The sequence below is a fragment of the Aptenodytes forsteri genome, unplaced genomic scaffold (genome assembly GCF_000699145.1).
Source record: "Aptenodytes forsteri isolate BGI_AS27 unplaced genomic scaffold, ASM69914v1 Scaffold166, whole genome shotgun sequence".
Classification (NCBI taxonomy): Eukaryota; Metazoa; Chordata; class Aves; order Sphenisciformes; family Spheniscidae; genus Aptenodytes; species Aptenodytes forsteri.
In genome coordinates this window covers 6,663,127-6,688,161 of record NW_008796110.1, presented here as the reverse complement: position 1 = coordinate 6,688,161, position 25,035 = coordinate 6,663,127, and the positions used below count along the sequence as shown (strand labels likewise).

The window sequence follows — 25,035 nt, the reverse complement described above, 5'->3', positions numbered from 1 at the left end:
CGCCGGCGGGAGCTGCCGCCTCTCCCTCGGCTTTCGAGGCGGTGTAAAGCTGAAACGTTGCTTCTTAGGGTTCCCGTGCCCTGGGTCACTCGGCGCGGGGGAAGATGTCCGTTATGTGCCCGAGGAGGGACGTAAGGGGCTGTTACCGCTGGCGGCCGGCCGGGCGGTTGGTGAGCCGTGGAACTGGGCACAGGACGACGCTGTTGGGTGGTGGCTGTGCCCCAGCTGCCTGGCACAGCCGCTGTGGGCACTCAGCCCTCCCGCCCAGAAGCACCCCACGTTTACCTCACCCAAGGGTGCCACGCTTGACTTTTGCCCAGGCCCGTTGTGGTGGCGGAAGCTAGGCGTGCCTTGGGCAGCCTGCCGTAGGCCCACGGTACAAATATCATCTCATGCTGAGCTGTGAGACCAGACAAGGCTTCCTTTAAACTTGTTTTGTTGTCAAATAAAAGGCAGAGCTGCTTCATTAATTGCTCTGGCTAATTATATCTTTCCAAATTCATGCAGTGCTTCTTGCTCGGGCTGCATTGCCAATGCAGCTATTGCCCCCTTGTTCTGAAAGCCCTGCTAAATTGCACATGCACTTTCTGCAATATTGTTTCTAAAGGCAGGGAATATTTTTATTTAAATTCTTTTGAACAATAACAATGTTGTGGAAAAAAGAAAAGAATCAGAAAAAGATGTCGGGAATGCGCATCTGCTTTTACATCGCTTTATTTTTTAGATAATGTAAGTAGTATGTAAACAACATTTAGATTTCACTTTAGTAAGTGGAAGCACAGTGGCTTTTAATAGCTTAAGGGCTTGTTCTGTTCCTGACTCGGCTACCGATTTGATTTGTGACTTTGGGCAAGTCATAACGCAGTCAGGTTTTAAAAAAAGGCCTCCAGTTTAAGGGGCCTGACTTCAGGCATTTGGGGCTCGATTTTGGTGAGCTTCCAGGCATTCACAGCCCCTATGAGTTTCAGTGCAAGGAATAGGTGCTGCAAATCAGACTGTAAGCCATTCAAGCCTTTAAAGTTGACCTTGACACTCTGGGGCTTCTTTTCTAGTGCATGTGATTATTCTGGATGAACACGTGATTGAGGAGGTGTTCTGAGAGCCTCATGTGAGCGGTATAAATGTATGAGTTGTGATTTTTTTTTTGTTACGCTTTTATATATTACTATAGTGAATACAAATTTACTTGCTCTGGTGAAAAAGGCAATGTTAAATTAGAAGAAATGTGCTCGTAGGTGATGGAGGGGAGGATGTCAGTTTTGAACTGAGGCAGCTTGAGTCCTGTTACAGCTCTGCCGCAGGAGGACTATGCTTGCAGGTCACTTCATTCATGTCATGGGGTTTAGGATTCTGCTGAGGCACTTTGAGTCGGGTGCCTGGTTGCCCAGGGATGGTTCCTCTGGGAGACAGGCCAGTCTGCCTAAAATGAATCAGCCCCCCAACCACTGATCTTTGCGGACTGGAGAGGAGCCCCAGGGGAACTTGTCTCCCTGCTTGGGTGACTCAGCTACTTGGGGGGGATGAATTGGAAACTTAGCCCATGAGTGATGAAGATGCTGAAATACTATTGCTTCTGGCTTGAGTTGCAGATACTCACTGTTAAAGAAACTCAGGGCAGGAGCATCTCGGCTTCTGTTCCTCATCTGTAAAACGAAGCTTACCTGTTTCAGCCCTAGCTTGGCATACAGGCCATAATCTTAATATTGGAAATTAATTTAGCTTTCATTAGGGATGTGCCCCTAGAATCAATTATGATTTCATTAAATTTATTTCTTCTGCAGGCTTTTAAAATACATCAGCATTAACAAGTGAGGAAAAGTGAGTTTAAAAAAAAACAAATTCAGTTATGGAGAAAACATTATTGTTTAGCAGCCGAGGTGCTTATGTCTGTACCTGGCAAATTTTACTTTTGGTCTTCAGTGTTCATGAAAACAAGCAAACAAAAATTAGCTTTGAACTCACAAGTTAAATAAAATAGGTGGTCTCAAAAAAACTTGCTCTCTACTGGGTGTTTCTACTTAGGGAAGCCTCCATATAGCACAGCAAATTCAGCTGCTGTCATTCCCATCTGAGGAGAGGCTGTGAAAAGCAGCACTGCATGGTCCAGGATATTAGATTTGGGTGAAGTGGCAGAAAGCATGGGATGGCTTGGAAATGCCTGTGTGCACTTATCAGTGTGCTCAGTCACACTTCAGCAGCTCTGAAGTAACTCCCATCGTTTTAAAGCAGAAGGCACAGTATTTTGCCTAATGAGGTTCACCCAAACGTCTTGACTTTTCTGATTTAAAGAAATAGTCAAGGAATGTGTTTGCTTTCAGTGCATTGGCACTTGAGTCTATGAGTTGGGACTCTCCAAGTGTTTCTGGATAGTGTATCAGTACAGATAGCCTGTTATTCATATCTTCAGAAAGCTATGGGTGCTCAAAACTTGAACAAGGAGCTGAAAGATTAATCTTCAATAAATCCTAATTGTTTATATAAAATAAGGACATAGTTATATTATTAGTTTGTAATGTAACAGAAGAGGCAACCTTTTCAGTTTACCATGCATCAACACTGGGATACTTCTTTCACTATCCAACAGGGTGAAGATGGCTTTTTCACTTGGCTCACCATGTTTTCCTATGTAGATGTTTGACTGTGGTAGACTATTGCAGTAGATATCTTTGTCTTCAGAAAGGTCAGAAGAACGGTTCTTGTACTGAGACCACGGTATCAGCAGATACCAAGATAAAAGCAACAAAGAGCACATCATGTTTAACTAGCCAGACAGATGCCAAACTACCCCCAGGACAGGAGGTGGTAATAAAACCCCTTCTTCACCTCCCCTTTTTGTTCCCCAATTCCCCTTTCCCTGCTACAGTGCTGAAGTACTGCATACTTCAGATAAAGTATAACCACTTCGATTTAAATAAGAAGAGGAAAAAGAATGGTGTCACTGTGGTCAAATAGTTGTTGCCTAATCTCGTTGGTTGCAAACAGAGTAAGCCAAGCCATTGAATTGTACCTCTGGAACTAAGAAGGCTGATATTTATTTAATATTTACGATGGTTTGAAAGTCATATTATGTAAAAACTGTCAGATTGAAGCTTGTCAAACAGCCGTACCTTCTGGCTGCACAACAGAACGGCTGAATGTCAGTCGAGCACTTCTGCTGAGTAAACTAGTGGAGCTTTCTAATATTAGCTACCTGCTGAAGTGGTTAGTTGGAAGATGCAGATGTATAATCAATGCTCTCTTCCCAAACATCTTCCCTTTCCTGTGTCTCTGTTTCATGCATGTGTTAGGTGATGTAGGCACCAAGCTGAGGGCCCACCTCCTATGCCACTTGACCAGTTTTTGTATAGTTGCGGGTGTCATTAAGTTATTGCAAATAATTTATGTAAAATGCTTTCTCTCTGTGCCACTGTAGCCTCATACTCAGAAGTGGGAGCTAGGTTCATGGGAAAAGAGAAGGGCTTGACTTGCCGTTCTGTATTTCTGTCTCTTTCTTTAATGGAACAGGCATAAAGGGAACAGGCATATACTTACCAGTATTGTATAAAGTAGGGCAGATACCCTGCTGACTCAATATCCCACCAGAAAATTGTTGCTGTGATCTCTTTAGAAACGATGTCAAGAATTTCATAGGGAAAAATGTGCTGGTGGTTGACTTTTGGTGGTGGAAAGCAGCTGGTGAAATGTTGCAGGGCCAATGCTACTGATGAGTTTTTGCAGAGCACCGTGTGAGGGGTCATCTAGTAGCAGATTTGTGGTGCCTCTCAGTGAGTCTTTGTTGCAAATACTGGGTTTGATTCGGGTCTCACCTTCACTGGAGTGAATTGTCTTTGTTGAAATGAAGAAAACAAATCTGGTGTTAAATTAAAGGAAGAAAAGCCAGAATCAAGATCTCACCTTTTCAAAAGCTATAGAAATAGATTTGTGATTTTTTTTTTTTTGAGTGCTGTTCTAAATTACATTGTTGTGGATTTTCTTATCTCTTCCTACCTGTAGTGTGAAGAATTTGCATTTTTTCCTCCCTGAGAGAGATGTATGAAATGCTTTTAGTGTTCCCAAACCTTTGCGATGCAATGAACTTTTCTCTGCCAATCTACTGCAGCATCCTTTTTCAACCCTGGGATGCTTATAACTTAAGTAAGGTCAGCAGATGTTGCCACGGATTTTTTTACTTCACGAGCTAAGGAGGAACTAAATCTGGCAACCATAGCTGAGATTCTCAGTGATTTACGGTATTAACTAGACATTGAAGTTTCTCTGTAGAAATAACAAGTCCATAGGGACTGAGTTAATTGCTGATTTTCAGTGCAATAACCCAGTGTGATCCCTCTTCAATTCTGCATTATGGTAAATGTGAGTCCTGGCACTAATCAGTATTATCTTTTCATCTGGCATTTGGAGCTCTGTTAGTGGTTATTTGTCTGGAATAATAACATTTGTTGACACTAATTTATAATGAAATTATTTTTTAAAAAGGGAAGAACAGTCTGGTTACCTGCATCTCTAGGCTCTTGATTTTTTTTTTTTCCATTCGCACCTATAAAAACTAAAAGTTATCTGATAAATCTCATTAGAAGGTAACTGATGTTTCTGATAAACCTCAAGTACCACTGCAATTTGGGAGAGATTCATTATTGTGTGTTTCTGTTTATGACAGAATGCAAAGTCTGGCGAAATCCTTTAAATCTGTTCAGAGGAGCTGAATATAATCGGTAAGTGCTATGATGCTACAGTTTCGGGCATAGTACTGGGTTAAGGACCATAATTGTACTTTTCCATTAATCCTAACTCAGAGATGGAAAAACAAAAACAACTGTGGACACATGTGTTCATGCCAGGTTTTTCTGTCATTTGTAAAATGTTTCTGAATGAAAAGGAATTTAAATTCATGCTCATGCACTTGTTATTTCTGCAATTTTTGGTGATCTTGTAAAAAAGAAGTGCGGTGTACCTGATACTGTTAATACAGTAATTCTGTTCAAATCAGTTGTAGCAAACAACCTAATGAATTATATCTAGGTTTCATGTAGTCTTAGTGTTTGAATATGTGTGTCACCGATTTCAAGTGTGTACTTTCCAATATCCTCATTAGCTGAGGTTCAGCTGCTGTCGCTCCATCACAGTACAGTGAAATGCAATGTATGTTGGTTAGGAGATTGGCTGAGTGAACTTAGTAGGCTATGCCCATCTCTAACGTGTAGGATTCTTTTCTAGATTCCTTTTGCCGAATGTGACCTCATTAACCAAAATGTCTCTTTGTTGGCATGTTTGCAGGTATACATGGGTAACAGGGAGAGAACCTTTGACTTACTACGATATGAATCTTTCAGCACAGGACCATCAGACATTCTTTACATGTGACACAGATCATTTACGGCCTGCAGACGCTAGTAAGAGACCTTGTGAACAACCGTTTTTGCTAATAGGTTAATCATTGTTTTAAATTGATGCAAGAAAAATGCAGTCAGACATCAGTGCTCTTGAGTAGATAAGGAAGGCAAAAGTTTGAGCGTGCCTGGAAAGCTGTTGCTGTTGGATTCTTAGTTTATACCTATATAGATACTTGTTCAGATATAGAATACTATCTAATTTGTGTCACTATTTTGTTCTACTTTCTTGCTGAATTCATTCAAGGTACCATTTGCAAGTGTAAAGACTTGTTTTTTCCTCCTGTTTCTTGCAGTGGCTTCAAACATGTATAGCTTAATTTGCCTCCAGCTGCAGTGTAGTATGTTGAGTTACATTAGCCAGGTCCCATTTAGTCTACGCTGACAGAGGAGAGAGAGCTTATGTAAAACTTGAGTCCTGTGTTTCATTCCCTGATGTAGTTAGAAGCTCTGTAAAAAATGGGAACAAGAACAACACATTTACAACTGAATTTGATGTAAGCAGCTTTAGTTGTGTTAAGCCTTTACTGCTAAGTCCACGTGCAGACTTTGGTTCTGCTAAAAACGTACGACAATGATTTCTGAAGAGGCAAATCTTGTCTGTTGGGAAAGGAGAAATACTGACAGTTGGGTGCTCTGTTCTGAGGGCATAATTACAAAGGAGAACACACTGTGCTTTTTTGACACACGATAAACATGAATCCTGTTTTCTGAAATCAGTGGGCTAATTATGAGGTGGTCTGATTAGCCTGGATGTTGTTTCCATTTAACATTCACCTAAAGCAACAGCACAGTAAAGAACTAGAATAAGAATCCTAACTATCCTTATATTCTTTTGTGCCCTGTGGAACCTACTTCCCCAAGAGGAAAAAGCTACTTATCACCTCCGTATGTGACAGTGCAGATGGCATGATCTCTCAGCCAGATTTTCCCATGGAAAAAAGTTTAATTAAATGAAAGAATAAAGCTGAGTATTTGGGACAAAAGCTCATGTTGATTATGTATCTTTTGAGTGATCACTGAGCTCTTTGAAATGCTCTGGAGTGAGTCATGCTGAGAGCAATAAATTCTGTTGTTATAATACAGTAGATTCTCCTTGTTAACGCTGTAGTGACTGATATGCCCCTGTTCTGCTTTTTTTATTGAATAGTAATGCAAAAAGCCTGGAGAGAGAGAAACCCCCAAGCCCGAATTTCTGCAGCACATGAAGCTTTGGAATTGAATGAGTGAGTGACAACAACATTAATATTTATTTCCTGTCATTTAAAAATCCATTTGATGATAGCTTAAGGCAGGGGGTTTGCTACAGTAATTTTTAACCATGATTATAGGCCTGTCACAAGAAGGCCTACAATGGGAGGAAAAAACCACAGCTGCATGTTGTGCTAGCCACCCAGAAGGTCTTTAGGGCAGTGATGACAATGGGAGTCTTCCCACTGATGTCAGTGGGCTTTGGATCAGCATAGCAAAGTGTTAATTAAGTTGCCTCCTGATGAGCATATGAAATATGCATTTATGGGATGGAGAGTTCCCTTTTGGATTTCTCAGTCATCCTGAACAGAGGCAAGAAAGAAGGGACTCATAAACACCTTCTGAAATATTCATTTCATAGTGTGAGAGAATATGATGTAATTTTCTGGGACTTTCGGTCTTTGAGTCCGTTATTTATTTTCTCAATGAGGAGTGTAGTATTCTGAGATCCCACAATCAACTCAGTGCTGTGATGTTTTACTGGCGTGGCAAACTGTATAAATGTTGCCAAAGTGCATAAAGTGGAAAGAGTCCCTTAGGTTGCTGTCAGAGATTACTGCATTCTAGAATTCCATAAACTGGTGCCTTACGGATTGTCCTTCACGTGTTTCATCAGTTGTTTGTTCCTGGACAGCAGTTTAACTGAGGGAGCATGTAGCATAAAAGGCTTTTGCAGAAGTGAGCTATAAGCCTATCCTGTTCTACTCACATATCACAGAATGGTTGAGGTTGGCAGGGACCTCTGGAGGTCATCTGGTTCAACTCCCCTACTCAAGCAGGGCCACCTACAGCACATGCATAGGACCCATGTCCAGATGGCTTTTGAGTATCTCCAAGGAGGGAGACTCCACAACCTCCCTGGACAACCTGTGCCAGTGCTCGGTCACCCTCACAGTAAAAAAGTGTTTCCTGATGTTCAGACAGAGCCTCATGTGTTTCAGTTTGTGCTCATTGCCTCTGGTCCTGTCACTGGGCACCACTAGAAAGAGCCTGGTTCCGTCCTCTTTGCACCCTCCCTTCAGGTATTTACACACATTGATGAGATCCCCCTGAGCCTTCTCTTCTCCAGGCTGAACAGTCCCAGCTGTCTCAGCCTTTCCTCATATGTGAGATGCTTCAGTCCCTTAGTGACTGAAGCATCATAGTGACCCTTCGCTGGACTCTCTCCAGTATGTCCATGTCCCTCTTGTACTGGGGAGCCTGGAACTGGACACAACACTCCAGGTGTGGCGTCACCAGTGCTGAATAGGGGGGAAGGATCACCTCCCTCGACCTGCTGGCAACACTCCTAATGCAGCTCAGGATGCCATTTGCCTTCTTTGCAGCAAGGGCACATTGCTGGCTCATGTTGAACTTGGTGTCCACCGGGACCCCCAAGTCCTTTTCTGCCAAGCTGCTTTCCAGCTGGGTGGCCCACAGCAATTACTGGTGCCTGGAATCTCATTTTCACCCGGACCTGTTGTTTCCTGTTCCTCAGCTAATGACTCTGTGAAATGCAACTAGAGGTAGATGCAGCCCGATTCTATTTCTATATAAAGAAGAATCTTAGCAGCAGTGTGCTTTGTATTGGAAAGAAGTCAACAGGCTATATTCCACCTAACTTCAGCTGCTAAAAATGGGGCTATCGAGTTTAAAGTAGTTGCCTGGGCTCCCTCTACAGTTAATGAGAGAGGCACCTCCATTCAGCAGTTCACCCTATTCTTAGATGCTTAAACACGTGAAATGAATGGCTTTGTGAAGATGCTCCTTGATGGAGGTGGAGGGGCACAGATAGTTAAGAGATCTAAATTAGACAGCTAAAAGCTGGATGAGGTGACTCCCACCATGCATTTCACCTTTCTGTGTATTCCTAAAGCTGCTTTCCTGGGTTTTGGGGGATTTTTTGGGGGGTGGCTTTTGTTTTTTTAATCTCTACAATTACATTCATAATCTGTTCTTTGCGTATGGCAAGTGTTATAGGTCTATTGATTCTTTTCATATCATTACAGTAACGGAGACATTTTGTGTTAAAACAATAGTGCGTAAAACTAGTCTTGGCTTCCAGAAGGAGTTTTATTGATGTAGGCCATGATTGCTTAGTGAGACAGTGCTTTACTTTCTGGGGCAATTGTCAGTAGGTTTACTCAAGTGGCTAAGTGATACAGTACCTACAAATGAGAGTCATGATCTGGTTGCCAGAATATTTATTCATCAGAACAGTTCATCAGAAAGGTATATGGACAAAACTCCCTTGCCTCTATATTTGGTACATTCTTGCCAGTCTGCATGTCTTTGTATAGCTTTTACTTCATGCAACTTTCTCATGGTTTTTCCTCTGATGTTTTTGCAGGTGTGCTACTGCCTATATTCTCTTGGCCGAAGAGGAAGCGACAACGATTGTAGAAGCAGAGAAGCTGTTCAAGCAAGCTCTGAAAGCTGGAGAGGGCTGTTACAGGCGCAGTCAGCAGTTACAGCACCATGGTGCGCAGTATGAAGCCCAACACAGTAAGTTTCTTTGGAGGGAATAGCTGTTTCTAAAGGGAGAGTAGTTCTGGGGAGTTCTTTGGGTTTTGGGTTTTTTTTCCCCTCTCAGAACTATGCAGTCAGTATTTAACATTGGCTGGAATTTGGCCCTAGAGCCAGACTATTCTGTTTCAGTGTTTTTGCTTGATTCTGTTGCTGAGCTAGCAATGCTCAGATTACAGATGCACCTTTTCTTTGTCATGGCAGAAAATATGTAGCATGTACTTAACAGAAAAGAAAAGGTAGCAGAGCCAAAAGAGATCTGATATTCAGAAAATGCTGGACACTGTTTTAGGAAGTTGCACTGAAGTGCCTTTAGCCATTTTGAAAACATGGGTTCATGTTGTGAAAAGGCAGTAAAGAATGATGGAAACAGGAGTGAAGTGATGCTTTGCCAGCTCTTTTCCATCAGCTGTGAGGGTAAATAACGTACATTGTTCTGTGTAAAAGTTAATGAGACCCATTAACCAGTGTGACATTTGAAAAGTTAGTTGCATATATTAAGAAAGGTCACAGAAATGTAAAAATTAACAACTGGAATAATACAGTGCTCTAATTGAAAGTCAAGATTTTTATTTTTTTTTAATTTTGAATAAGCAGATTTAGCTGCTGTGCTGATATTTATTAGATGCTTCTTAAACCTAAGAAAATACATGAGGGTTGACTGCCAGTAAATGAACAAAAAGATAAATAAAGCAAACAGTCTAGGTTATTTCTAGTCTACAATGGATACCTCAGGCAAAAGTAATACCAATTAATTATGTAAGTACAAGCACTAACATACTTTGGGCATCTTCGGGTTTCTCAGGACCTGAATTCACAGCCTCTGGCTATCTCACATAATTTGAAGATTGCTGATAAAAATTGTACATAGTGAAATTGTCTGTGATCTCTGGTTTCAAAAGTGTACACAAGTCTATACTTGAAAATCTAAGGTTTTATAAAGATTGGGGGTAGTATTTTAAACATTTGCTGGTTATAAAATGATACTTAGGATGATTTGCTTATTTTTGGAGAAAATAAAAATATAGAGCAGCTGAGCCCTTGGAGCAATTTTCAGGCTCTTGCAGGCTTATGGTTGTCTGTGAAACCTTAATTTGTGCACTCAATCCATCCTCAGCGCAGAAAATGACAGTGATTCTATGAAAAATAGACAATAGGAGTAATTAAACACTGTCACGATGCTTACGTCAAGATAACCTGGTTAAGTTTGTGCAGGCAAATGTAAGTATGGTGTTCTTGTAACTTGTGTGTGCTAGATGGCTACTGTCATCATCAAATTTGACACCCTGAACCTTCAGTATTACAGCAGAGGAAGCAACCAGTTGAATCGCAAAATTAAGTGCATTGCCACAGAGCAGGAGGGCCTGAAAAGTGACTGCCAGCTCTGACTGGGGCTTCAGGAGGGGCTAGATCGTTGCACTTCTCTATACCACCCAGCCTCCCCTTGATAATGTCAGTGTGCACCCGCAGAAGTTAGAGCTAAGTTGCAGACTTAGATGGTGCCTTGGACACAGGGGATTCAAGTGGGATTCTCTTGATTATATGCTGGACTTCTGCATGGTTTACAAAGGTGGAGAGCTCAGATCTCTTCAGAGAGGAAGGACCATGGACAGATGTGTTGCAGTTACTCCATGGTTCTGAGATGTCTGTCATTCCATTTCTGGTCCTTGAAGTTGACTTCGGGATGAAAAATGGGCATTTCATCTTTTACAGGTGAAAACCACTATGTAATTTCTTGAACAACAGCATATTGCTCTACATTTCTGTTTCTTCATGTGTTCCATCTCCTTCATACAGTATTTTATGTTAGACCATGAATTTTAAGAGTAAATAATGACTTTGAGCACCCAACTTAACCTCTTTCAAAAGGTGCTAGTTTATAGAAAGCACGGGCAATCTTCTTTTTAAGGTGGCTCATGTTAGTCACCCCAAATCATTAGTCACCTCAGAAAATTTTGGCCTGAAAGGTTATCTTGATTTCATAGTAAGTAAGTGCCTTTTGACCATTCCTTCTGAAAAGAAGCTTGGCCTGAAATATATAACTCTTAGTTACACTAAATAAAGATGTTGAAACAGATGTAACTAATAAATTATCAAATATATAGGAATCAATACAGAGATAAGGAATTACATAATATAAAATACAGCTAAAGAAATTCCTTCCCTCCCTTATTTATTTTTTCTTCTAAAGTCAGACCTTTCAACCTGCTGCTTAATCTATCTGAAAATTGTAATCACAGCTTTAAAACAATTTGTAGGTACCTGGAATATTTTCAGTGCACATCTTGTTCTTATTGTGAAAGACTTGAAAATGTTAGGAACAGACTAAGATCTTTACAGACTGCATACTATACACAAAGATAATTTGTAGCACGTGTCTTATATTTTCATGATACGGTAATTTTATAGATGATTAGCTGTCTGCTCATTTCCTGTTGGTCCAGAAGCATGTTAAGAGTTCACATTCGAATTATAAGGAAGAGAATGAGAAATGAAACGAGTAAGAGTTCTCCAAGAGAATAATTACTGCAGCTGTGTAGTGTCTGTCATCTTTGCTGTTAGGGCGTCTTCCAGCACATGGGACTCTCATATCTGAAACATCTGAATGTTAATTTGCCATCCATAATTAGTGGCGTGAGGAATTTGAAGATGATAACTGGGTAACAAGTAAAGGCTCTCTGTAAACTGGAAGTTCAGGGTATACTTCTTTTCCTCTAATCATTAAGGAAAAAGACTGTTAGAGGATGTGGATTTGTTTTGCTGCATCTCCTATTAACAAGCATGTACATCATAACTTACAAAAAAGGCAGGATGTAACATGCATTTTCATGGATGCTCTTGTCTTAACCATGTATGTGAATTGGTAAATAATTTAATGTTGTGAGTGTGTCCACAGAGTTTTGTGCCAATGCTAACTTCATAGGGGTTCTCCTTGCCTCGCTTGATTACTTAATGGTCTATACCCTATAGCGTTCTCTGTACCTTCAGATCTGCTTATATTTCATAGGTGTAAGGCCAACCCATGGGTCCTTATTTATACCACTGTGTATCTGGAGTAATTCCACTGATTTCAGTGATGTTATGCCACATGTAAATCAGCAGAATTTGGTAATTTTTTATTAAAATTACTGTGAAAGCATTGATGGTAGCGAATAACAAAAAATGGCAAGAAAACTGTGTTTCCTTTTGTGTTGGAATGTTAAATAAACCTTTGTTTTATCTTTTTTATCTTAATGTTGTTTCTTTTTCCTCTTATACAGGAAGGGACACCAATGTGTTAGTTTATATTAAGAGGAGGCTGGCAATGTGTGCAAGAAAGCTGGGAAGGACCAGGGAAGCAGTGAAAATGATGAGAGATGTGAGTTTGGATTTGTTTCGCATGTGATGCTTAGATAATAGTAGCATAGAAATTATATGCATTTGCTTACCAGTTAGCATTCATTCCTGCTGCATGCAGCACTGCTGATAGTCATTTTGTATGTGTAATGTACATAAAGATTAAGTTAAGAGATCATTTACAAGGTTGTGAAAGCAACACTATGAAGTCATAAAACACCAGATGGACAGTTACCCATACAGCCTAAATTTCCCATCCTGGTACATGTGCAATGGAGTGCAGTCTTCAATTATTTGATCATGAAGTTACATAACATTTTTTCTGAAGCATATAATGAATGCCGCTAACTTAATAAACAGGTCTTAAGTATTCTGTTTCCTCCTTGCAAAGCTGCAGTTTGGCTCTGTGCATTGTTTACGTCACACTATTCAGACCTGAGGACAGTGTTATTTATTCATGCAAAACCTACTACTGAGAAGTCAAAACCAGGTAATTAATCTATAATGAACTGATTTCCCTCTGAGATGGGGGATGATTATATCCCTGTTTTGCAGGCAGGGGAGCTACCAATGGTAGTCATAAGTCAGTAAGCTACAAAGCTACAAATTTGAAACACCAAACGGTAGCTATTTTTGGGATAGCAGGAGGGCCAGCTGTCCACATAAGGCACTGTATATGTTTCAAGTATGTAAAATGCTCAAGTGTAGAGATAGCTGCAAATGCCCAGCATTTCTTCAAGTGACATCCCCTGGATGCAGATTAGGAACACAATTCTTTGAGGAGGTGACTTGCCTCACCCCAGGTAGCAAGTCTGTGACAGAAGGAGGAATGAAGCCCTAGAGCTCTGGGCAGATGATGGTAAAACTGCTTACCAGTTTCTTGTGCTCTCCTTTTTTACCCTTCGTTTTCCAGCTCCCACAAAAGTGAGGTAGAGATGAATCCAGCAAGATACAGAGTTCTGCAAGTTGAGCTGAAGGACCTAAATTTTAAATGTACAAAACAGAATCCCAGACCAGAGTGAAGCACCTGTAAAGTGTGCTTTAGGCAGCTCAGATGAATGGTCCCGAAACCTGCCTAGTGAAAAGGGAAATTCTCGCTGGAAGCCAGTGGGAATTTTAATGTAAATAGGCAAGTGACTTGCTCTGGAGCTTAGGCACTTGCATCAACAGCAGTAGGGCAAGTATGTCTGCCAGCTTGGAATCCAGCACCCAGCATCTTCTCCTGGAACTGGGGCACTCATGAATATTTTTTTAAAACATTGAGCATCGTAATAATGCAGGCCCTTGTCCTAAATAATCTACCTGATGGCAAGTGGTGAGTAACTTTCTCTCCTGTCTCTAGCTGGGGTTTTTCAGGCACACAACTCTCACAACCCAGAATCACTAGGCTCCCAGAGGTGTTGAAAAAGAACTTTCAAAAACCCTGCCATTGTACAGCTAGGAGTGTGAGAAAGAGGGACAAGGAAGAAAGACCTGGTTTTGCAGTCTTGTCATCAGCTGGGGGAATGTTGATTTCAAAAACGTCATTTTCAGTCCAGTCAGCTCCACTGATTCTTCATGGATTTTGTTACACAGGCACTCTGGGACAAATACTGAAATCTTTGAGGACAAACATTGGAATTCTAAGTTCTGGCATTAATATACAAGAAAGATTTTTTAATTTCACATTCAAATGTCACACATCATAATTATGGCAACTTCTGGAGCTTACTATGGGCTGCTGAATGTGTTTTGTGGTTTGTAGATAGGGCGATGTGGAACAGATACTCTGTGAAGCCGCCTTCTGCTGCTGTCAATATGTATGGTTGATTGTGTATGCAGAGCACTGGATTCAGGGAGTTGGGTGGTCCTTCTAGTCCTAAGTTTCTTATGCGAAGTGAGAGCCAGAATGCTTTGATTATAATGAATAGCTTATTCTGTCACTAGAGAGAAAATTGAGTGTTGTGAAGTTAAGTACAATGTGGATCTCGAAAGGCAACAATGACAGGGAGACCCAAAGTCATCGTTTGTTAGACACTTGAAGGATGGAAAACACTCTCCTCAATAGGAATATTTTGCTAAAATGAAAGGACTGAATGCAAGACAAAGGAGGTGTAAAGATAGAATTTCAGCTTCTAGAGCTTCAACTCCCATCAATGCATTCTGTAGTTTTCCACATACAGACACTGAGCCAAATCTTCAGAACTGAATTTAGATGCCTCTAGAGCTCTTTGTTGTGAGCAAGCAGAGCTGAGAATTAGCAAGTCCCTAGATGACATATAAAAGCAGCAGTATCTGTAGGTCACAGCTCCAGTACACTGGGAGCAAGAGTAGGGTCAAGTCAGCTTTGCAGATGCTTTTCTTAGATTGACTTGGAGCTACTTATTTCTGATGAATGCATATCCTCCATTTCTTCACAGAAGACATAAATAATACAGTTATGAAGAAGTTTGGAGAACATGAATGTGTCATTGAAGGTTTCTATGAGATTGATGAGGGAGGAGATGAATTTATTCACCCTAAAAAGAATATGAAGAATATGTTGGCTGGGGACTGCTGAACCTAGCATCAGGGGACAGAGGGTGGAGGCCCTGTTTGTGTTTGAAAGATTGAAAACAGATTTCTCAAGACATGGAACATGATGGGAATGAAGTGTTAAGAGGTTCATGACACCATCTGGGAAATATGATTGGGATGTAGTGAGTCTTTGCCACTTTGAAAAAATAAAATATTTGAGAGTGTTTAATTCGTTGCATATATGGGGCCATCTTGAGGACATTACTGATGGATTAGGTTGTCTTACTTGAATTTTATGTAAGAAAAGACTGAGATCCTGCTTAAAACACCTTAATGGAAAGAAAATGAGTTGCTGGTGACTTAAGATTTTGATTTTATGGTTATATACACTGCTGATAGGGAAATCATATTTAATATTATATTGAAGATATTTAAAACCAGTTTTTTTAAAACTGTTTAAAAAACTGTTTAAAAAGAGGGTTTTTAAACTTAAAAATTGGGTAGGAACTTCTGTTGCTTCTGTGATTGATTTTGAGATAGTATTTTTGTTGCTGGCTTTGCTGCTTGGATGTCATTCATTTAGCTGAGTTGAATTAATGAGAATTACGAACCTGTAATTTTCATGGAAGCATGTAATTTGAATCGTACATAGGTGTTGCTTTTGCTTGTGTTTCTGATGATAATTATTTACTATATTTTGCTATAGAAACCAGCAGCTGTCACTATTTGTATATATTGAGTTAACTTATGATCTCATTTTGATTAACGTGTTGTTGGAATAACTCCAGTCTAGTCAACAGAGTTATTCCAGTTTTATTCCAGTTTATATAGAGCATGATATGGTCTGTGAGGGAACTAGATCTCTTTTACTGTCCCTGAGGAAAAAGTCTATGGTGCTGGTTGTTTTATTTGTTGTGCTGATTATGTTAGGAGGATTTAAACTAGTGTGTTCTAAATGATGTTGGAAAATTTGTTAAGTGCAGAGGTGAAAGGCCTTAATGGTGGCTGTGCGGAATCTTCAGTATCCCTTCATGTTGAATCTTTATTGCTGCAAGCCGAGTAGCTACATGCTGATGAGCAAGGGTAGCCTTTTGTCCCAGCTGCTCACTGTCTGCTCTTTGCTGATTCCCTCACCATTACAATGGAAGAAAACAGAAGCGTGCTGGGTTTGTGTTTCGTGTTTTTCATTGATTAAAAACAGAGAGGATGTGGAGGGTGTGCAAAGGCACTTCTCTCTGTACTTTGCGGGTGACTGGATCAGTGACTGCGCTACTGAATTCAGGAGCAGACTGACACGGTAATTCCCTTGACTGGGTCACTGGAGTATCCAGGTGAAAATGTACCGTGCAAGAAAGTGAATTGTCAAATTAATTTGAGCGTCTTAGGATTGTTCTGGAGAACATTTGGACTGTGGAACAAGCTTTCATTGAAGGGTGATGTATATTTAGGAAAGAGAAGGGTGGCAGGCAGAAGGTGTGCTAGTGGACAGAGTGAACAGAAGCTGTTAATTGCTTCCTCTTTCAGAGAGAAGATGAAAGAAACTCCTTCTAGAGTGTCTGTCTCCTACTCTGTGGCCCTGCACTCCCCTGAAGACTGCTTTGTAGTCTTAACCAAGTATATGTTTCTGAGACACAGTGGAATTGCAACTTGCCCCATGCTTTGCAGCTTTGTTTAGAAACAAGTGAGGTTTAGGGAAGAAGAGACTCTCCAGGTCTTTCCTCAGCTCTGGAGAAGGATAGAAACCAAAACACTTTTTAAGGGTCAGAAAAGTACATTTTATTTCTGGGATCAGTCATATCTGCTGAGAAATTACTCTTCAGATCACAGTAAAGAACCTAGATGTCTACTTCTATGTACCTAGCTCTGAGAACCTTGCTGAGGATATTTCAGTTGAATGTGTTTATGTGTTCATCTCGGTGCCCACCTGCAGTCTCTAAATGCATATTTTATGCCACAGGAGACATTAAGGAATTATCAGTACCTAAGCAGCTTGTATTGTTAAGAGTGCTGCATGCTTATCAATGGGCTGCATGATAAGTTGTTTAAACACTCAGGCTGCCCTGAGCATTTAAAATGGTTTAAGAGGTTATGTCACTTGAAGGCTTCAAAAGGGTACTAAACCATATTAAAATGATTTTAGTGATATGGGTAGGTTGGGTTTTTATCTTTTCATGACCAGCAGTATTAGTGATTTTTGCTGGTATGATGGTTCTGCAAATCTAGCATACTTTCTTGGCAACATCTTTTGCTGGGCTTTGAATGAGGTTTTCTGTTCAATATTCTCTTGAATTCTGTATTCTTGTATGCATTCCTGATTTGTTCTCGGGGGGTAATGGGAATACATAGCTGGGACACTGTTCTGCACCTTGAATTATCAAGCTGTGTGAAAGAAAGAGGGTACTAATTGCTAATAAAGATGTTATGATCCCTAGCAACTTAACAACACAACTTCTGCAGCTACTTGCATCGGCAGCTACTGTCTGTCTCTCCCAAATACTTCTGTGCTTGAGACAAGGATTAGTGAATCAGATTCTTTGGCTTGTGTCACACAGGTCAGGTTAAGCAGGCTGCTCTGCCTTGAGTGGGATTCTAGCTTTATTAACATCTGTAGCAGTTATTTAAATTACCATTTATTAAAATTTGAAGGAAAAGTACTTCTTAGGTAAATGAGACCAAGAGTTATCTCATAAATTTTAGAAGAGTGCTACACTTGTGAGTGGTGACATTTGCCAGTCTCCACCATAGAGTACTATCTTCAGTTAATTCTTGTTCTGGCACACAAGCACTGCAATAATAGCAAGTGATAAATGCTGATTTTAACATTTCCATATGTCTGTATATTCAAATGTGGTTTGTTTTGTCACAGATTCACATGTTATTGGTAAGTGGGAAGGGCAGGTTGGAACATCCCTCATTTGAATGGGCTCTTAAACAAAATGGAGCCTCCTGTGATTGCCCTGATGGTGTTTATCCCTTCCCTTTACCTGCACGTGACTCAGACCCCTCACTTTTTATCATGGCTGTGAACCTGCGCAAAACACTCAAAAACTAGAAATTTGGTGACTACTACCTAAACCCAATAATAATGTTTCTCATATAAATTATGGGTTTTCAGCATTGTGATTCTATTAAGATAGAATGTAGTCTTAGAATATAGTCACATAGTCTTGGTAGGAGCCCTGGTAACTTGGACTCCTTTTTGTCTGCCCTCTTGCATCACTCCATGTTCAGGGGCTTTGTATTGTCCTTTAATTATGCTCTTCCATCTTTCTGGAATCTCCTAGCCCATTTTTGAGCTACTAGATCATTTCCTCACTTTAATTTCATTTAAAAATCTACTTCTAAAAATATGGCAAAGTTTCTGCAAAAAGTACTTTGGGATGATGCAAATAAAGGAGTGTTTTTGAAGAGGGCTATGAGTAGTGACTTTATTTTCATGCTTTATAAAGTTACTAATCTTTGATGTAACAAACATTATTATAATTTATCACTATTACTACTTTTCTGTGATGTGATTGTTTAGTAGTAAATGTACATCTGGAACAACTTGTGCTCTTCTGGTTTCATGCCACATCTGCCTTTAAAATTCTCTTTATTCTTGAAATACGTGTATTTTTACAACACAGTCCAAATAATAGCATTTTCATAATTATATTCCTTAAAGAAGTCAAGTCATACTCTGAAGGCTTTAATCCTCCAATTAAGAGAGAACATAAAGGCTGCATGTTCTAGCATATTTCCTTAGAGTTTGCATATTTGGTAAAATATCTTTCACTTTATTGACTCGTTAATCCTATATTAAAGAGAAGTTGTATTTTCTGTGAATATTATGGAGCACTAGGACTAAACTCACATTCGCCAAATTTGAAATGGAATGTCAGCAAATTTTATACCTGCGCCATCCCACAGTTAGCGTAAACTGGATCTGGGTCTCTTTTCTGACACTCTGAAGCTCAACTATAGATGACATGTCAAATTCCCTGAATTCCACACATGGATGAAAATATGTGGATCCTACTGCTAATCATTTCCAAGCTCCAAAAGAACAGGATCTGGCAGATTTGGCTTCTTAGCTTCTATCCTCTCTGAGCTGTAAAAGAGTAACTGCGGAGCTGCTTCCAAACAAAACAGTGATTGTTTCCCAAAAGGAATGTAGTACATAGAGAAAAGCATTAAATGACAGAATCCTACTTTTGCTGTAATTAAGCAGAACTTTAGTTCAGGTAGGTCCAGCGTATTTCAGATCGTTTTCCAACTCCGAGAGCTATGAGGGTGTCTGTTTACATCACATGAATCCCACTCACAATGAGACCGCGCTGGAATGAGTTGCACTTTTAGGACCAGGAGTTAGCCTAATTTCTAAGCATCTGACATAGTTAACAGAGCCTTTTTGTGTGCTAGCCTTAGTCTGCTGACAATGTTTCTTCCCTTCTGTCCTTGCCAGGTGAGCTGGCCAGGAGAAAAACTTAAGCATTAGTGTATCTTATTAGACATCAGAGAGTCAATGTGGAGTGACATGTTGCAAATGCCTCAAACCCAAGGTAAGCTTCAGTCAGAGCTTAGACATCTGAAAGCTCAGCTGTAGACAATGAAGCCCACAGAAATGGAGGTTTCTGGTTTTCTACTCAGAAATGGCTTGGAGTTTTGCCTTTTCTACCTTGTTCAGTTAACAGTTCTTACAGATTACAAGTCATATACAAGAAAGCAGCTTATGCAAAGTGCTTGTGAAAATAACAGTGTTATTCATACTGTGTGCTTGATTCTTCAATGGTGGTGGACAGTTGCACCTGGAAGATGGCAGGCTCTGTCATTCCTCTTTTAGGAGACAGATTTTACCATTTCAGGTATCCACTGTGGGAACAGATACACTAGGAATTAAGGTTGTAACAGTTTCACTGTTTGCATTGAATTTCTCTTGTTTGCTTGTTGTTGTTTTTTCATTTTAAGCTGAATTCAGTTTTCATATTTATGAATGCATTCGGTTGAATACATTGATCTAAAAATGTTTTTGTTTGTTGAGAAGATAGGAGTATAAGCAGCAATGAATGGTTGCATGCACTGCCCGTAAAATATGTGACCATACATACAGCCATAATGCAAATGGAGAATAAATGTGTCAACACCAGGTTATATAAAAGATTGTTCGTTTATCCACCTCTGTATTCCCTTGAGTCCCATGGTCTAGTCGTAGGCACAAACTGTAGCTTAAAGCTGTTTTCTACACAAATAATGTGTCATTGCTAATTGATGCATGACATTAATGTCATCACAGAGACAATAACGGATGCAACAGTTAAAGCTACATTCCTTGAAAATGTTTCAAAAATTAGATCGAAATGAGAAAATGCTGATGACTGAAATACTCTCAGGGAAGGGAGTCCTCTTCATTAAACTGTTCTGGGAGATAAAACTTGTTCCTCATCCAATAAATCAGATGTGGATTTCCTTATACCATAAAGCATTTTTTGTGATAATCACGTTTTCATATCCATCACAAAATCGTTGAACCTATACCCTGCAATATGGATTGGGGTGAGTCTAGAAATATGGCCCTCCCAGGACTAGTGATAAGATACCCGATTGTGTCAGACTTATTTCCAGAACTTTTCTGCAAACTTATACTTCAAAAATATTATTTATCTAAAAAATTAAAAATTATTCATTTTCTGCAAATGCTACCATCTCTGTATATTTGCAGTATTCCTGATGAGTCTTTCAGTGAAAAGCAATTCCGCTTTCTACACATGTCTATTTCCCCCCAAACGTGCAGAGCAATTAGAACAGAATATGGGCTAACCCAGCCCCAGGTCTGAATTTCATCACTAGAAAGTATTTTGACCAATACAAGTTCAAAGTAAAATCCTTGTGAACATAGATTTGGTATAATATGTTCAATAGCTGTTCGAACATCTTTATATTGTAAGGGAATACATTCATAGCCATGTGGTGTCTGTTTTCGTATGCTATGAAAACAAGCTTCGCTCAGTGGAGCACAGCTCTTTCATACCAGCTGAGAGACCACCTAACTGGAATTTTACAATGAAACTTTTAGTCCTAACTTGTGTTTATGTAAAGAGCTGTAGTGGCTTTGGTGGGAAATCTTGAGTGCTGAATTTGATGACTGTCTCTTGAGATCTTAAGGTGTGGAGATAGATGATAACAGAGCTTTTGTCTTTTCTTTAAGTGCAGTGCTTGCCACTCAAATGAAAGCATTTGTCAGGCTACAGTAAAGCCATAAAGAGAATTAAAATTGATAAGCCAAACAATTTGGCAAATGTTACTCTGTTACTTCACAGAAAATAAATCTTTGGGTGCGAAGGGAGGTCTGCGCCTCTTAGAGTCCACATTAGAGCTTGATGCTGTACGGGTCTGGGGAACTTGAGGGTGCGTTTTTCATCTCGTGTTCAGGGATAACGTGCCCATCTTTAAATCTCTGTGTTGGGTATGAGCCAGCCTCCCTCTGCTAGGGAGGGGAGGAGAGCAGGCTCACGGTTGCTCGTCGGCATGACACAGTATTTGGCCTGCCCTGACCATCCAGCAGGCCTATGTTGCAACCTTTGTGGCGTTTTTTTTCGTTCCCAGTGTTTCCTTTCACTATGAGGCCTAAAAGATGACCTGTCATAATATTCTTCCATCTAAGTGGCTTTACTTTCTGGGAAGTTTCTCAAAAACCAAATTTTTTACTGTGACTGAAAATTATTTGCAGTGAAAACTATATACATCCTGAGATGACACAGAAATGAGTTCATGTCCTCTCTTCTTTTTCTTTTCTTTTTTTTAATAGCAAATGTGCTGTTGTTTGTGCACAGTCAATGTTCGAATAGCTGAGTGGCTGCTTAGAGGTGTTTTATTTTTGTAGCTACAATATCAACTGAGTTCGTTATAACCAGGTTGGACTTCTTAACAATCAGCCTTTCCCAGATGAAACCTTTATTAACACTTGTCAGTTTGGAAGCCTGGCAGTCCAGACAGTGACCTTTATTCTGCTGCTGTCTTAGGCAGAGTTTATCACTCTGACAGAACCTAATTAAAATAGAAAAAAATAATCAGTGAGTGATGTCAGTGAGAAACGGAGAACCAGAGTAAGAGCTTTTACGGGCCACAGTACATCTATAACTACCTACAGCTCTTCCCTTCACTCATGGAGGGAATGTTATTCTGCCAGCCATTATTCATTCTCAATGAGCAGGGATAATCTTTCTTAATCCCTTGGAGGGGTTTCTCTGCAATATGTTCATTCTGAACTTTAAATCACTACTTACATAGGGCCAGATTCTGTCATGCTTTTTCCTGCCAAATAGTAGCTTCCTCTGTTAAAAAAGCAATAGTGAGTAAGGACAAGAATGAAGAGAAGTAGGCCCTATGCTGGATCCTTAACTGATGAACCCAACTATGTGAATTTTCACCTGCAGTTATTTTTCTTCATGAGCAATGACTTAAACTTTTTATTTTATTGTCAAATCCTTCCACTTACCTAGATGAGCACCAAGACCTGTGGTCCATTTTTTGGAAAACTGGAGAAGGAGAAAAGCCTGCAAACTATGCAGTTTTGTGTTCTTTTTCACAGGTTCAGGTCCTACCATTGAAACTAGGAGCTTTATGGCCATCCCCATGCCACTAGCATAAAAAATTCAGTGAGCTCTTTCAGCTGCTGTCTCAGTGATCATGATTCTCACCAGAAATTTATATAATCACTTAAACAAAACACTGTCCTCCTTGCCTTTGATACTTTATTAATCCTCAAACTGCAGCTAAGTCAGTACTATGCAGATAGCCAAAGTTAGACAGACTTATCCGTGAAGGTCAGAATAGTTCTTACATTAGCTTATGCCAGACCATTAACACAAGGAAGAAATTCTCTGCACCTTGCATCTCTGTTTACCTGTTAAGGTCTCTTCCTTAACAGAGTGAAGAAGCTCTAGTGCATTACCTGTTTCTCATTTTCTAAAGTTCTTGGTGAATCTCCACCCCTCTTGTTTCAGTCCTGGCTTATTTTTGTTTATGTTACCTGTTTGTGAGATTAAGATTTGCTGGTTCTCATCAGTTTCTCTGTTTATATCTTCAAAGGTAGGTTTATTAAGTGGCAGAGTTTTCAGGTCCAGCTTAGTATTTTCAAATTGAGCAAGGCTGACCTTGAATCATTTTCTTTACTTGGCTTGTTAGAGTATTTCTGTTCTCATAAACCATCTCAGAGGGATTCTAAATGATAGTGTTCCTCTGCAAGTTCCTGAAGAGCAGCAGTAATATCAGCTATCCTGGTTCTACACTGTGTGGGACCTTTTTGTGCTGAATGTACATCATGTAGGCAGTTAGGGGGTAACAGCCATAAAGAGGACACAAGGAAGCAAGGATCTTTTAACACTTCAGTTCTTTAGGGAATCACTCTGACAATAAAAAGTATTATTTAATAATTCTGCAGTAAAAAACATGGATGCTTCTCATAAGTGTGGCTTCAAAAAGGAGATGCAATAGAATATCAGCTTCAGTCATTTGAATCTACGCAGACACTGAAACTGAGGATGTCTAAGAACAAATCCCTGCTATCTCTCAAAGGGTTAGTTCATAAAGTAAAGGCACTTACATGTAAAAGGATTAGATTATTTTAACTACACATTTCATTCAGTTTGTCATACAAGATGGATACTTTAGTTATAGTGTTAGGTTTGTATAAACTTTACCTTTCCTATTGTTGCTGCCTTTTTGTTCTTTTTTGTTTTTTAATTTTTTTTTATATTGGCCACAATTGCAGTTGTGTTCTAAAGTATCCATGATTACAAATCCTAATATTGCATACTTGGTAATGTAGTTGCATATATGTAAGCTTCTCTCATTTGATTTTATTCTGATTTTTTTCAATGTATTTTCTGTTTTTTCTACTAATATACCAGAGAGGTGCTGGTTTACTTACTACTGATATAGAGGAGCTACATGGTTGAAGATTCTTTTCCAGTACAATAAGATAACTCTTCTTTACTTTGAAGAAGCCTGTTAATTGAAGGAGAGTTATGTATTCAGGCAGCTGCGTTCTTGGATTTGACTAATTACATCCTATGCAAAGAACGTCTTGTCAAGAAACCTGACCCAGTGTCCATTAAGAGCTCAGAAATTTCTGAGATAATAGTGAACTCTGGGAAAGAGCCAAGAACAAGGGGAACTGAAGGGTTTTAACTTGGTGTTGGTTATTTAAATGCAGTTTGAACAAGAAACCCTTTTCCATGTTAATAATCTAACCCTTTCATATGTTATTGATTTTAGTTGATGAAGGAGTTTCCTCTGCTCAGCATGTTCAACATCCATGAAAACCTGCTAGAGGCTTTGTTGGAACTGCAAGCGTATGCAGATGTCCAAGCTGTCTTAGCAAAGTATGATGGTAAGTTCATATATATTTATATTTTCTCTATATGGTACAGAAGCAATGTTTCTAAGTCAAACTCTTAAAATTTAGGAAACACAGTAATTAAGGTGGTTGTCACGAGCTTCATAGATCCCCTTACACAGTCCTTAATCCAAAGATTAAACATTGTGCATTTTTTCTGCCAACCCATGCTTAATTCATTGTACAGGGTAATGGAACTCACTCACTAGCAGCTCTTCAGTGCTTTCTTTGCTTTCTGTTGATGTTTAAAGAATGACTGTTTAGGTTCTGCAGACTTTTTATTGCATGCTGTTCAAGCCTTGTCTGAAGAAAGGATTATCAGTTCCCTTGTGGACTTTTCTATGAATGTTGACTTAGTAGCATACAAGTGCTTTACAAACATTAATTGATTTAACTTCACAGCAGTCTGTTGAGTAGCAGACTTCATGTCTTATGGGGAAAACTTGGAAAGCTCAGAAGACTAGGTGAATTTTTCGCATTAATTTTCAGTATTTTTCAGTGAGCATTGGCTTATGCAGCATTACATCACTTTTTATGTTCAAATCACAGCTCCTGCTGACTTCAGCTCTAGCCCTTTGAACTTGAATTCAGGCACCAGGGTCTCAAACAGAGAAAGGACAGAGTAAGAAGTGCCAACTGGCATACTTTGTTTAGTTTAAGTCAAATGGGTTTTCCTTGTGTTGTGTA

General features: G+C 39.7%; 1 protein-coding gene across 1 annotated transcript in view; it reads left to right on the top strand.

Annotated features, from left to right (window-relative positions):
• ST7 (suppression of tumorigenicity 7) overlaps positions 1 to 25,035 on the top strand; it is a 155,163-nt gene that overhangs the window by 93,077 nt on the left and 37,051 nt on the right. Inside the window, exons 2-7 of the mRNA XM_009286816.1 lie at positions 4,655 to 4,709; positions 5,272 to 5,387; positions 6,535 to 6,610; positions 8,965 to 9,119; positions 12,401 to 12,498; positions 24,228 to 24,342. Of these exons, the coding sequence (XP_009285091.1) occupies positions 4,655 to 4,709; positions 5,272 to 5,387; positions 6,535 to 6,610; positions 8,965 to 9,119; positions 12,401 to 12,498; positions 24,228 to 24,342 (615 nt within the window). The remainder of the gene's footprint in view (positions 1 to 4,654; positions 4,710 to 5,271; positions 5,388 to 6,534; positions 6,611 to 8,964; positions 9,120 to 12,400; positions 12,499 to 24,227; positions 24,343 to 25,035) is intronic.